Below are 13,742 nucleotides of genomic sequence, written 5' to 3' on the forward strand. Positions count from 1 at the left end.
TTCCCTGACCAGAGTATGGACCCAGGGGTCAAGAAAGTAGGTAGTTCCCTGACCAGAGTACTGACCCAGGGGTCAAGAAAGTAGGTAGTTCTCTGACTGAGCTGTCCCTCATGACCAAACCCAGACGGTGTGGCCCACCGGGGAGAGATTAGAAAACAAGGCGGGAACCCACGGGTCTAGGAACTGGTGTCATGGGTGAGACAAGTTCTTGGTTATTAAACATGTGCCAGTCTGTCTGGCTAAATAGCTTGAGCCGGTAATGATCTTATACGTGGGAGGGAGAGAGAGAGAGAGAGAGAGAATGGAGGGGGGGGGGGGGGGGGGTAGAGAAAGAGAGAGGGAGAGAGAGAGAGACTGAAAAAGTTACAACTTTATAGACTCTCCAGCTAGAGATTAGTGGTACCTCTTTTATCTACAGCAAGACTGGAAGTTTTCCAGAATGGACGTTTGACCTAATGGACGTTTGACCTAATGGACGTTTGACCTAATGGACGTTTGACCAAATGGTCGTTTGACCAAATGGACGTTTGACCAAATGGACGTTTGACAAAATATACGTTTGATCTAATGGACGTTTGACCTAATGGACGTTTGATCTAATGGACGTTTGACCTAATGGACGTTTGACCAAATGGACGTTTGACCAAATGGACGTTTGACCTAATGGACGTTTGACCTAATGGACGTTTGACCTAATGGACGTTTGACCAAATGGACGTTTGACCAAATGGACGTTTGACCTAATGGACGTTTGACCAAATGGACGTTTGACCAAATGGATGTTTGACAAAATATACGTTTGATCTAATGGACGTGGACGTTTGACCTAATGGACGTTTGACCTAATGGACGTTTGACCTAATGGACGTTTGACCTAATGGACGTTTGACCTAATGGACGTTTGACCAAATGGACGTTTGACCAAATGGACGTTTGACAAAATATACGTTTGATCTAATGGACGTGGACGTTTGACCTAATGGACGTTTGACCTAATGGACGTTTGACTTAATGGACGTTTGACCTAATGGACGTTTGACCAAATGGACGTTTGACCAAATAGACCTTTGACCTAATGGACGTTTGACCTAATGGACGTTTGACCTAATGGACGTTTGACCTAATGGACGTTTGACCTAATGGACGTTTGACCTAATGGACGTTTGACTTAATGGACGTTTGACCTAATGGACATTTGACAAAATGGACGTTTGACCTAATGGACGTTTGACCTAATGAACGTTTGACCTAATGGACGTTTGACTAAATTGACCTTTGACCTAATGGACGTTTGATCTAATGGACGTTTGACCAAATGGACGTTTGACCTAATGAACGTTTGACCTAATGGACGTTTGACCAAATGGACGTTTGACCAGATTGTCGTTTGACCAAATGGACGTTTGACCTAATGGACGTTTGACCTAATGAACGTTTGACCTAATGGACGTTTGACTAAATTGACCTTTGACCAAATAGACGTTTGACCAAATGGACGTTTGACCAAATGGCACAAATGTTTAAATGTCTTTCAGTCAAACGTCAGACACCCCATCCCCACGTAACTCACCCAACCCCCCCCCCTGAAAGTAGGCAGTAGAAAATTGAAAGAAAGTCTCAGTATACAGGTTACTTTGCCATATAAAATTAGCACTCAATGTGGTGAGACATAATGATTTATGAGGCAACATACACTGACATTTACACACTCTGTTAAAAAAACAGTAGAACCAACACATTTAAATTTAATGAGGGGTATAAACGCTCGAGCCTAATCAAGCCAGAAAAAAAAACTTTAGTCAAATCAAATACTATCATGCTTGGCAATCCAGTAATAAGGCATTGAAAAGCGCAAATGACTTTATACATTACGAATGACTTTAAACATCAGACATGAATTTATACATCAAGGTAGACTTCAAACATCAATGATGATTTTGGAACTTAACAGATGACATTGGAAAATATAATATGGCTGGAATTTTCATTCAAGTATTTATCTAACGCTTTTTACAATTCCCCTACCTCTCCTACCCCCCCCCCCCCACCACCCTAGCCAAACCACTCACGCACTCAAGTGTCGGGTTTCGCAACGCATGTTGAGGCATATCCCCCCCCCCCACCCCCTCACCCACCCCACAGGGAGAAACAAAAGGTTATCTACACAGAGGGGAAAGATGGGAATCTACCAGAACTTTCTAGAACCTCTAAAACGCATCGATTTTTTAAGACCAGAATTGTAAAAAAAAAAGTAGGTATAGCGACAAGGAGACGATTGGAGATGAGAAATGTTGGATGAGGGAAGATTAACACATGAGGGGAGGTGGGGTGGTGGAGGGGTGCGTAAGAGGTTACAGGGGGTGGGAGGTTTAAAGGTTAAAAGATGAGGGGTGGGGAGGTCATAGGACGAGGGGTGGGGGAGGTTATAGGACGAGGGGTGGGGGAGGTTATAGGATGAGGGGTGGGGGAGGTTATAGGAGGGGGTGGGGGAGGTAACAAACGAGAGGTGTGGGAGAAGCTAAAAGTCGAGGGGTGGGGGAGGATATAGGACGAGGGGTGCAGTGTTTCTTCCAGACTTTTTTCTCCGGGGGGGGCACTTGAAATCTTCGGGGGGGCGGTAAACTTTCTTCGGGGGGGGCGGACACTGTTAAAAGTATATATTTTCTATATAAATTATATAAATTTCATTTCGTTCGGGGGGGCGGTAAAAAAATTTCGGGGGGGCTTCGCCCCCCCCCCCCCCCGAAGAGATGCCTGGAAGAAACTCTGGAGGGGTGGGGGTATGATTAAAAAAGATAGATGGTGAGAAGTTAAAAATGGGGATGGGTGAGTTCCAATGATCAGAGGAGACGTATTGAATAGGAACATTTGAACTGGATGTAATGTGAATAGGAACATATGAACTGGATGTAATGTGAATAGGAACATATGAACTGGATGTAATGTGAATAGGAACATTTGGACTGAATGTAATGGACGCTATTGGCATCTAGATAGTGTGTGTTTTAAGCTATCAAAGACACGGTGATATATTGAAACACACCAGAACTACATCAATATGTATGTGTTCAAACATCACGTCGTAGCTTGTTAAACACATCGAGTCTATTGTATTTTGGCATTAGCTTAAACTAATTATCATTATGTTAATTAAAATAAAAATAAATTAAATTGTTTCATCAGATATAACTGTTAACCATGGAAGTGAAATCTTTAAAGATTTTTGTCAGTTCTGCACACTTTTACACGCAAACAAATAACAACTCACGTAGTTCTTTAGCTACAAATCTAAATACTTTTAAATTACAACTCAGGAAAAAGAAAATTCCTCAGTGGAAACCTAGTTAACAAATCTATAGCTAAAAAAAAATGGACTAATGACGTAATTTGGTTGAAGAGTCGGCAAGCTGACCTCGACGATACTGGATAAGTCGGGAATCGATACTAGTCGCGTGCGGTGCCAGCAGGGGACGAGATTTGGTGACGAGGGTGCTCTCAGGGCTAGTTCAAACTTTTCGATTGGTTCTACGTACGCTTCACTATCAACTACCTCCTAGAAATCTGAGTGAAGTTTCACTATTCGCGTTTCCCTGTACTTATATATTCAAGTGAAAAGGTCTTCACTAAGTCAGAACATAACTCACGTTACACCCTCAACAATTTATTTTATTTATTTGCGCATATATATATATATATATATATATATATATATATATATATATATATATATATATATATATATATCCTATTTGGTTTATTTCGGTGGGTCTAAAAGACATGAATGTATGTATATGTATGTCGTTTATTTGTGTAGATCTGTCAGTTCTAGTTAAAGCGAGTTTGATTTATTGTCGGTGTATGTGACCGTTAAGTCAGTCAACCACATCTGTCTACTACATCAGTCAAGCCTGCCTGACTGCAACATCAGTCAACTTTGCCTGACTTGAGTCAACTGATATTCCCTGTGTCACGGGCAAGGTTCCTGGTTTTGCACACGGCACTGTTGTGTAAGACCTAGCACGAGGTAGGAGCGCATCTACCCAATGGCGTCCAAGATTCCAACATGAGCGCGCAGCACTTTATTGATCGCAGGCTGGCCACCCACTGATGGCAGCTTGGCCACCCGGTAGGTGCCACTGGCTGGGCCATCTCACGTGTGAGTGGTCGCTTTAGGTAAGGCAATATCTAGCAAACGACATTTCTCGCACACGACATTTTTGTAAACGACATCTGGGCGGTTAGACGAGTAAAGCTGAATCCACAGTTGGAACATTGTGTCCATTTTTTTTCTTTTTAAAATCGTCTTTTACACAAATTGGCCATCGTTATTAGGGAAATACGTTTTTCTTCATGTAGTCCTAGTACTTTCGTGTGCCACATGTTTTTGGGTTGGTCTAGCCCTTTGACAGTTAAACAGCTGTTTTTCTGTCTAGCCCCTAATGTCTATCCCCTAATGTCTAGCCCCTAATGTCTAGCCCCTAATGTCTAGCCCCTAATGTCTAGCCCCTAATGTCTAGCTCCTGATGTCTAGCCCCTAATGTCTAGCCCCTAATGTCTAGCCCCTAATGTCTAGCTCCTGTCTAGCCCCTAATGTCTAGCCATGTCTATCCCCTGATGTCTAGCCCCTAATGTCTAGCTCCTGATGTCTAGCCCCTAATGTCTAGCCCCTAATGTCTAGCCCCTAATGTCTAGCTCCTGATGTCTAGCCCCTAATGTCTAGCCCCTAATGTCTAGCCCCTAATGTCTAGCTCCTGTCTAGCCCCTAATGTCTAGCCCCTAATGTCTAGCCCCTAATGTCTAGCCCCTAATGTCTAGCTCCTGTCTAGCCCCTAATGTCTAGCCCCTAATGTCTAGCTCCTAATGTCTAGCCCCTAATGTCTAGCCCCTAATGTCTAGCCCCTAATGTCTAGCCCCTAATGTCTAGCCCCTAATGTCCAGCCCCTAATGTCTAGCCCCTAATGTCTAGCTCCTGTCTAGCCCCTAATGTCTAGCCCCTAATGTCTAGCCCCTAATGTCTAGCTCCTAATGTCTAGCTCCTAATGTCTAGCCCCTAATGTCTAGCCCCTAATGTCTAGCTCCTAATGTCTAGCTCCTAATGTCTAGCCCCTAATGTCTAGCCCCTAATGTCTAGCTCCTAATGTCTAGCCCCTAATGTCTAGCTCCTGTCTAGCCCCTAATGTCTAGCCCCTAATGTCTAGCCCCTAATGGCTAGCCCCTAATGTCTAGCCCCTAATGTCTAGCCCCTAATGTGTAGCCCTTAATGTCTAGCCCCTAATGTCTAGCCCCTAATGTCTAGCCCCTAATGTCTAGCCCCTAATGTCTAGTCCCTAATGTCTAGCTCCTAATGTCTAGCTCCTAATGTCTAGCCCCTAATGTCTAGCTCCTAATGTCTAGCCCCTTATGTCTAGTCCCTAATGTCTAGCTCCTAATGTCTAGCCCCTAATGGCTAGCCCCTAATGTCTAGCCCCTTATGTCTAGCCCCTAATGTCTAGCCCCTAATGTCTAGCTCCTAATGTCTAGCCCCTAATGTCTAGCCCCTAATGTCTAGCCCTTAATGTCTAGCCCCTAATGTCTAGCCCCTAATGTCTAGCCCCTAATGTCTAGCCCCTAATGTCTAGCCCCTAATGTCTAGTCCCTAATGTGTCGATCTAATGTCTAGCCCCTAATGTCTAGCCCCTAATGTCTAGCCCTTAATGTCTAGCCCCTAATGTCTAGCCCCTAATGTCTAGCCCCTAATGTCTAGCTCCTAATGTCTAGCTCCTAATGTCTAGCCCCTAATGTCTAGCTCCTAATGTCTAGCCCCTTATGTCTAGTCCCTAATGTCTAGCTCCTAATGTCTAGCCCCTAATGGCTAGCCCCTAATGTCTAGCCCCTAATGGCTAGCCCCTAATGTCTAGCCCCTTATGTCTAGTCCCTAATGTCTAGCTCCTAATGTCTAGCCCCTAATGGCTAGCCCCTAATGTCTAGCCCCTAATGTCTAGCCCCTAATGTCTAGCCCCTGATGTCTAGCCCCTAATGTCTAGCCCCTAATGTCTAGCCCCTAATGTCTAGCCCCTAATGTCTAGCCCCTAATGTCTAGCCCCTAATGTCTAGCCCCTAATGTCTAGCCCCTAATGTCTAGCTCCTAATGTCTAGCTCCTAATGTCTAGCCCCTAATGTCTAGCTCCTAATGTCTAGCCCCTTATGTCTAGTCCCTAATGTCTAGCTCCTAATGTCTAGCCCCTAATGGCTAGCCCCTAATGTCTAGCCCCTAATGTCTAGCCCCTAATGTCTAGCCCCTAATGTCTAGCCCCTAATGTCTAGCCCTTAATGTCTAGCCCCTAATGTCTAGCCCCTAATGTCTAGCCCCTAATGGCTAGCCCCTTATGTCTAGTCCCTAATGTCTAGCTCCTAATGTCTAGCCCCTAATGGCTAGCCCCTAATGTCTAGCCCCTAATGTCTAGCCCCTAATGTCTAGCCCCTAATGTCTAGCCCCTAATGTCTAGCCCTTAATGTCTAGCCCCTAATGTCTAGCTCCTAATGTCTAGCCCCTAATGTCTAGCCCCTAATGTCTAGCCCTTAATGTCTAGCCCCTTATGTCTAGCCCCTTATGTCTAGCCCCTGTCGTTGACCGAAATCTCATCGCAATAAAAAAAAATTCAAGTCATTTAATTGAAATAAAAAGACAAGTCGTTTGATTGAGATAAAAAATCAAATAATGCCATATATTTTTTAACCTGCCGTAAAATTGTGTCGCATAAAAAAGTAACGTTAATTAAAAAAAATTCTTTCAACGAAAACACCTCTAGGTGTCATGTTACGTTCGGGATGTCATGTTAGGTTCGGGATGTCATGTTACTTTTAAAATGTCATGTCGTGTCTCTAGATATAAGTTTACGTCTTTAGATGTTAATTTTGTCATCTTGCCTCAGAAGATGTCATTTTATATTGCTATCTTATTTCACGTCATATTTGGATGTCATCTTCATCCCCAAAAAATCAGATTACTTCACAAGATCAAAGAATTGTTTTTTTAAGCTAAAACTCTAGCAACATATAGAATCCCAAATCTGCCTATAATCTGCCTCGTGAGTCAACAAGATGCCCTTAATCTGCCCCCTGTCCCAAATCTTCTTCTGTTTCAAACACTGGTATCAACTTGACAGATGAAGTAGAGTTTTTGTCACCGCGGCTTGTGAATGGGTGGGATAGGGTGGTCAGTTCACACTTGATTTCCTCAACGTTAGGTACCCATTAGAGCTGGGTGAACTCTGTGTTGTTGTACGGTCCAGGATTTAAACTCGAGACTTTCGGTCTAGCAGCCTGTGCGCTATACTTCTGTACTGGAACTATCATAAGCTCTGTAGGTTTTAAGTCTTCCCTGTGTGCTATACGTTTTTTTTAAACTCTACCCCAACTTTTCTCAAGCCTAAGAGAATATCACGTGACTTTCTACATGTGGATGTTCTGCTCCACAACATCCAGAATATAGCGACCTGCAGACAAATATAAAATACAAATGTAATATGATACAATATGTTATACGAAAAATTGATTGTACACAATGAAAGCAAACACATAGTACAACATATGAGCCAACATCACAACATCATATGAGCCAACTTCACAACATCATTTGAGCCCATATAATAGGAGCCAACATCTCAACATCATTTGAGCCAATTTCACAACATCATTTGAGCCAACATCATAGGGGCCAGCATCACAACATCATTTGAGCCAATTCCACAACATCATTTGAGCCAACATCTTAGGTGCCAAAATCACAACATATTTTGAGCCAATTTCACAACACCATATGAGCAAAATCACAACATCATTTGAGCCAACATCACAACATCATTAGAGCCAACATCATAGGGGCCAACACCACACCATCGAATGAGCCAACTTCACAACATCATTTGAGTCAATTCCACAACATCATTTGAGCCAACATCTTAGGTGCCAAAATCACAACATATTTTGAGCCAATTTCACAACACCATATGAGCAAAATCACAACATCATTTGAGCCAACATCACAACATCATTAGAGCCAACATCATAGGGGCCAACACCACACCATCGAATGAGCCAACTTCACAACATCATTTGAGCCAACATCTTAGGGGCCAAAATCACAACATATTTTGAGCCAATTTCACAACATCATATGAGCGAAATCACAACATCATTTGAGCCAACATCACAACATCATTAGGGCCAACATCATAGGAGCCAACACCACACCATCGAATGAGCCAACTTCACAACATCATTTGAGCCAATTTCACAACATCATTTGAGCCAACATCACAACATCATTAGGGCCAACATCATAGGAGCCAACACCACACCATCGAATGAGCCAACTTATGCCACCTCTCCCGATGGCATCCAACCGACTTTTGATTTTTGATAAGCTCCTTATTTGATATTTGATCGTTTTCCCCACTTTGTAATGATCCAACTCTAACTGACCGTTACTTGTTTTATTTTTCCACCCTACCACTCACCACAACTCCCCCCCCCCCACGCCACTCACACCAAATCCACCCGACTTCACGCACTCCATCCTGTTTGACCTCCGACCCCACCTTTCATCATTCACTCCTCGCCCAAAAAATTTCTCCCATTCCATGAAACATCTTTTGCCCTTTCCGCGCCATTAATCTCAACTTGATCAATGACGACGATCTTTGAACAGACCCCCCCCCCCCCGCCCCACCCACGGGACTCTGCCGTGCACGCTGACTTAATCCAGCCAACACAAATAAATATCCCCTCCCCAATCAAAACAATTAGTCAAGAATTTTAATTGTTTATTTCTTACCTTCATCCCCTTTCCCCCCATCTCTAAGGACTTTCGATTCTCTCTCAACTCAACTGATGTAAAGATAGTGCCTCTACTCTACTTCTCACTACACCCCTCGCCTTCTTTCTCCCCCACCCCAGTTCCCAGCGCTGGTGGCCAGTGACGTCACTGGGCAGACGTGAGAACAAGCCCTACACGTCTCAGCAGACGAGACTTAAGCACCGTCCACCTGCCTGTGGTAACCCATGCATGTTTATGTGTGCAACTTGCGTCCCGGTACCAACACCTTATCTATTTCATATTTAACAGGAAGTACATCGACACGACATGCGCAGTCAATAACTTTCTCGGCCGCTGTGTGCCTGCTGGATCTAAACTTGGAGAGAGCATCCGGTTTTGTTTCACGTGCTTTCAGACGCGCGTGAATTTGTAATGAACGTTTTATCTGTGAATTTGTGCTCGTTTGTTTTTGCTACGGGCAGTGAGTGGAGCGGGTTACGTCATGCAGAGAGACAGGCTCACTTCAGTTACCCGAAAAGTTATTGTGATTTTATTCTGTGGGGTTTTCTGTACTGTGGTGTCGAGAGTTCAAGGAGTTTTGGACGAGAGAGGTAAATATAGCTCACATTGTTTACACATCAATGTTTGTATCATTCAATTATCAGTTTACGTATATTTCACACATCACTTACAAACCTATGTAAACATACGTGAATGTACACATTAATGTACACATTACTAATCAATGAACACATCACTCATCAATGAACACATCACGCATCAATGAACACATTACTCACCAATGAACACATCACTCACCAATGAACACATCACTCATCAATGAACACATTACTCACCAATGAACACATCACTCACCAATGAACACATCACTCACTAATGTACACATCACTCACTAATGTACACATCATTCATCAATATACACCTCACTCATCAATGTACACCTCACTCATCAATGTACACATCACTCATTAATGTACACATCACTCATCAATGTATACATCACTCATCAATGAACACATCACTCATCAATAAACACATCACTCATCGTTGCACACATCACTCATCAATGAACACACCACTAATCAATGTACACATCACTCATCAATGTACATATCACTCATCAATGTACACACCACTCATCAATGTACATATCACTCATTAATGAACACATCACTCATTAATGTACACATCACTCATTAATGTCCACATCACTCATCAATGAACACATCACTCATTAATGTACACATCATTCACAAATTAACGTTCACTTCTCTGTCAATGTAAACTTCACACTAAAGTGTGAACCCAGTAAACAAACATCTCTTCCATTTAAAAGTTCAAATAATGTTCACATCACACACATCAATGTACACTTCATATCACACACACCAATTTTAACATCACATGCATCAATATACACACAATATATACACAATACACATCACACACATCACTACCATATCACTGTTCACATCACACATACATTAATGTACACGCTACACAGTTCATACAAACATCAATGTTCACATCCTACATCAATGTTTTTTTCTTGCATCATATTTGAAATTTCATATTTAAACGTCAAATCGCAAATGTCATTTGTCATTTGTCATTTTTCCATTTTGTTCTTCTATCTTAAGCTTGCTGCACTACTTAATCACAAAATTACCAACCAACATATATCATACTTGTATTACCATCTAACATATGTCATACATGCGTGTGTTACCATCCAACATCTGTCACACATGTGTGTCTTACCATCCAACATCTGTCACACATGTGTGTCTTACCATCCAACATCTGTCACACATGTGTGTCTAACCATTCAACATATGTCATAAATGTGTGTTACCACAATATGATTAAAATTCAACCAGCTCAATTTGCTGTGCCATACCAATAACCACAGATGGTGATTTACTTTATCTTTACTTTAATCTATCTTGCCAATTACTTGAGCACTAAACTTGACACTAACACGAATTTATGTATTGACAGGGGCATTAATAGAATGAGAAAATACAACGATTGATTATCTGTTCTCGATTGTTTAATTAACTCTGCTACCATTGAGTGGACGACCAGTTTGCTTTAGCAATACACCCCTTTTAGATAGATGGATCTAATTTTATTTCCACTACCTACACATATCTAATGTTACCTACCTATATATATATATATATATATATATATATATATATATATATATATATATATATATATATATATATATATATATATATATATATATATATATATATATATATATATATACAAAAATGTCTAATATTAACTCCCCTTTTATATTTCTTATATCACATCCTTTATAACTATTCCTAATGTTTCTAACTTCCTAATTTCTAACATATTCCTTTCATATAATTATAATTTCTAATATGACCTCCCCTTATATATATATTTGTAATATTACCTCTCCTCATATATTTCTAATATTACCTCCCTGTATATAGTTCTAATATTACCTCCCTCTATGTAGATACTTCCAATACTACCTCCCCTAAAAATAGACTGGCATCTCTTCGTCAATACAGTCGTCCAACAGAGGGCACTATATCCTGACGTCATTGTTTGACACTGATGCGCAATGACTCTCTGGTTTTAGACTCGGCGCGCAGCTGTACCCCCACAAGCCAAACACCGCGTTGTTGGGTAAACACAGCTCTGGGAGCCGGGCTTCTAGAGAATTCTGCTCGATGGACGTCAGCCCCCAAGCCGGTGTTTACCTGCAAGACACGTGACTAAAATAACAGAACCTATATTTGAATAAACATGGCGGAAGTTGAGGGGGCTTTGCGCATGTGCGGGGGAATAGGGGCAGGAGGGAAGTGGTTTTTGGTGAATGGTGGGGTTTTTTGTGATGAGCGATTCATGTTGGAGGTTTGAATGGTGGTTCGTTGGTGAATTGTGGCTTTTATACGGTGAGTGTTTGGTGTTGAAGTGCTGAATGATGGTTGTCTAAATGATGGTTGTCTAAATGATGGTTGTTTAAATGATGGTTGTCTAAATGATGGTTGTCTAAATGATGGTTGTCTAAATGATGATTGTTTAAATGATGGTTGTCTAAATGATGGTTATCTAAATGATGGTTGTCTAAATGATGGTTGTTTAAATGATGGTTGTTTAAATGATGGTTGTCTAAATGATGGTTTTCTAAATGATGGTTGTCTAAATGATGATTGTTTAAATGATGGTTGTCTAAATGATGGTTGTCTAAATGATGGTTGTCTAAATGATGGTTGTTTAAATGATGGTTGTCTAAATGATGGTTGTCTAAATGATGGTTGTCTAAATGATGGTTATTTGGGGCCTAAAGGTTTGTCTGAATAATTGCTGTCTGAATGATGGTTTTGTAAGTGATTAGTTGATCCAGAATTGATTATTTTCTAATTAAACAATTCTCCAACTTATATTTCCTGTAATCAGGAGGTCGTCGTCTATTAACCTCCACCCCACCCTGAGGTTTTATTTCATCTTTGACTGCCCCACCCCAGGGGATCGCTATCTAATGTCGCATGACCTTCTTTACAAAGAGACGTTGGTTTATAAACATTATGCATCATCTCTCCACCATAAAACGGAATAAACCGTATTCCCCCTGTTACTGCTGCACTATTTTATAGACCAATGTCTTTATGAATAACCTACTGAACTATCAATAACTTTATTGTAGTACTGATACAGCTTTTCGTTCTTTGCTGGAGTTTTAAACACGATCCTAGGACGCTGTCTAATATTATCTAACTGTTTAGTAGAGGTGTCCATGGGGTACCAGAAGAGTGCATCACAGGGATGTAATTCTATAGTACAATTAAGTACTTCAGTACTTGAGTACAACATGTAATAATAAAATACAACTTCGAATGGCAGTACTATAGTAATATGGTAGGGAGCCATTGGTGTATAGTACTGTGTGATGATGTTTTAGTATATAGCACAGTAGCGATACTTCAGTGCATATTAAAGAAGTGCTGCAGTATAGTATAGTATTGTAGTATTTTGGAGCAGAACATAGAAGAGTATGGTTGTAATGTAGTACAATTATACAACACACACTCGAGTAGATGGTTACTCTATTGTAGTATTAGTATTGAAGTACAGCTTACAACATACCAGTTCTCTCATGAGAGTGTTGGACTAGGCTTAAAGCCAACATTCACTTCAACACTTCTGTGCGGGGAGATCAATTCAGACCACGCCCCCACAATGAAATCGCCTGAGTTGCCCTTCCATGCTGGACAAAACAGGACAACTTTAATTTAAAACGTTAGATCTAAAAAATCTCCTAAAAAATCTGAACAAAGATCTCGCGAACAATCGTCACGTAACGTCACTCGTGACGGGCAGGGCATGTAGACAACGAGGGCTGATATGATCTCTGATCTGCTCGCGACATTTGAGAGGACATTCCCTGAGGACATTCTAAAGACGACATTCTCCTCCCCAGTTCTGATGTCAATCACTGACTCTTGTCGAGGACATTTTTGTCCAGTTCAATCAATCGTCTGCTGTCATTTCCTGCTCATTTGCTAGATCTGCTCTCCTGTCAACACCATTGTGTCTAGATCTGCTCTCCTGTCAACACCATTGTGTCTAGATCTGCTCTCCTGTCAACACCATTGTGTCTAGATCTGCTCTCCTGTCAACACCATTGTGTCTAGATCTGCTCTCCTGTCAACACCATTGTGACTAGATCTGCTCTCCTGTCAACACCATCGTGTCTAGATCTGCTCTTCTGTCAATAGTGTCTAGATCTGCTCTCCTGTCAATAGTGTCTAGATCTGCTCTCCTGTCAATAGTGTCTAGATCTGCTCTCCTGTCAATACCATTGTGTCTAGATCTGCTCTCCTGTCAACACCATTGTGTCTAGATTTGCTCTCCTGTCAACACCATTGTGTCTAGA

General features: G+C 41.5%; 1 protein-coding gene across 1 annotated transcript in view; it reads left to right on the plus strand.

Annotated features, from left to right (window-relative positions):
* Positions 1-9,202: 9,202 nt before the first annotated feature.
* LOC131943755 (acetylcholine receptor subunit beta-like 1) overlaps positions 9,203-13,742 on the plus strand; it is a 37,848-nt gene continuing 33,308 nt past the window's right edge. Inside the window, exon 1 of the mRNA XM_059304011.1 lies at positions 9,203-9,408. Within this exon, the coding sequence (XP_059159994.1) occupies positions 9,300-9,408 (109 nt within the window). The 5' untranslated portion in view covers positions 9,203-9,299. The remainder of the gene's footprint in view (positions 9,409-13,742) is intronic.

This window comes from Physella acuta, unplaced genomic scaffold (genome assembly GCF_028476545.2).
Source record: "Physella acuta isolate Inbredline_101_S28 unplaced genomic scaffold, ASM2847654v3 ptg000466l, whole genome shotgun sequence".
Lineage (NCBI taxonomy): Eukaryota > Metazoa > Mollusca > Gastropoda > Physidae > Physella > Physella acuta.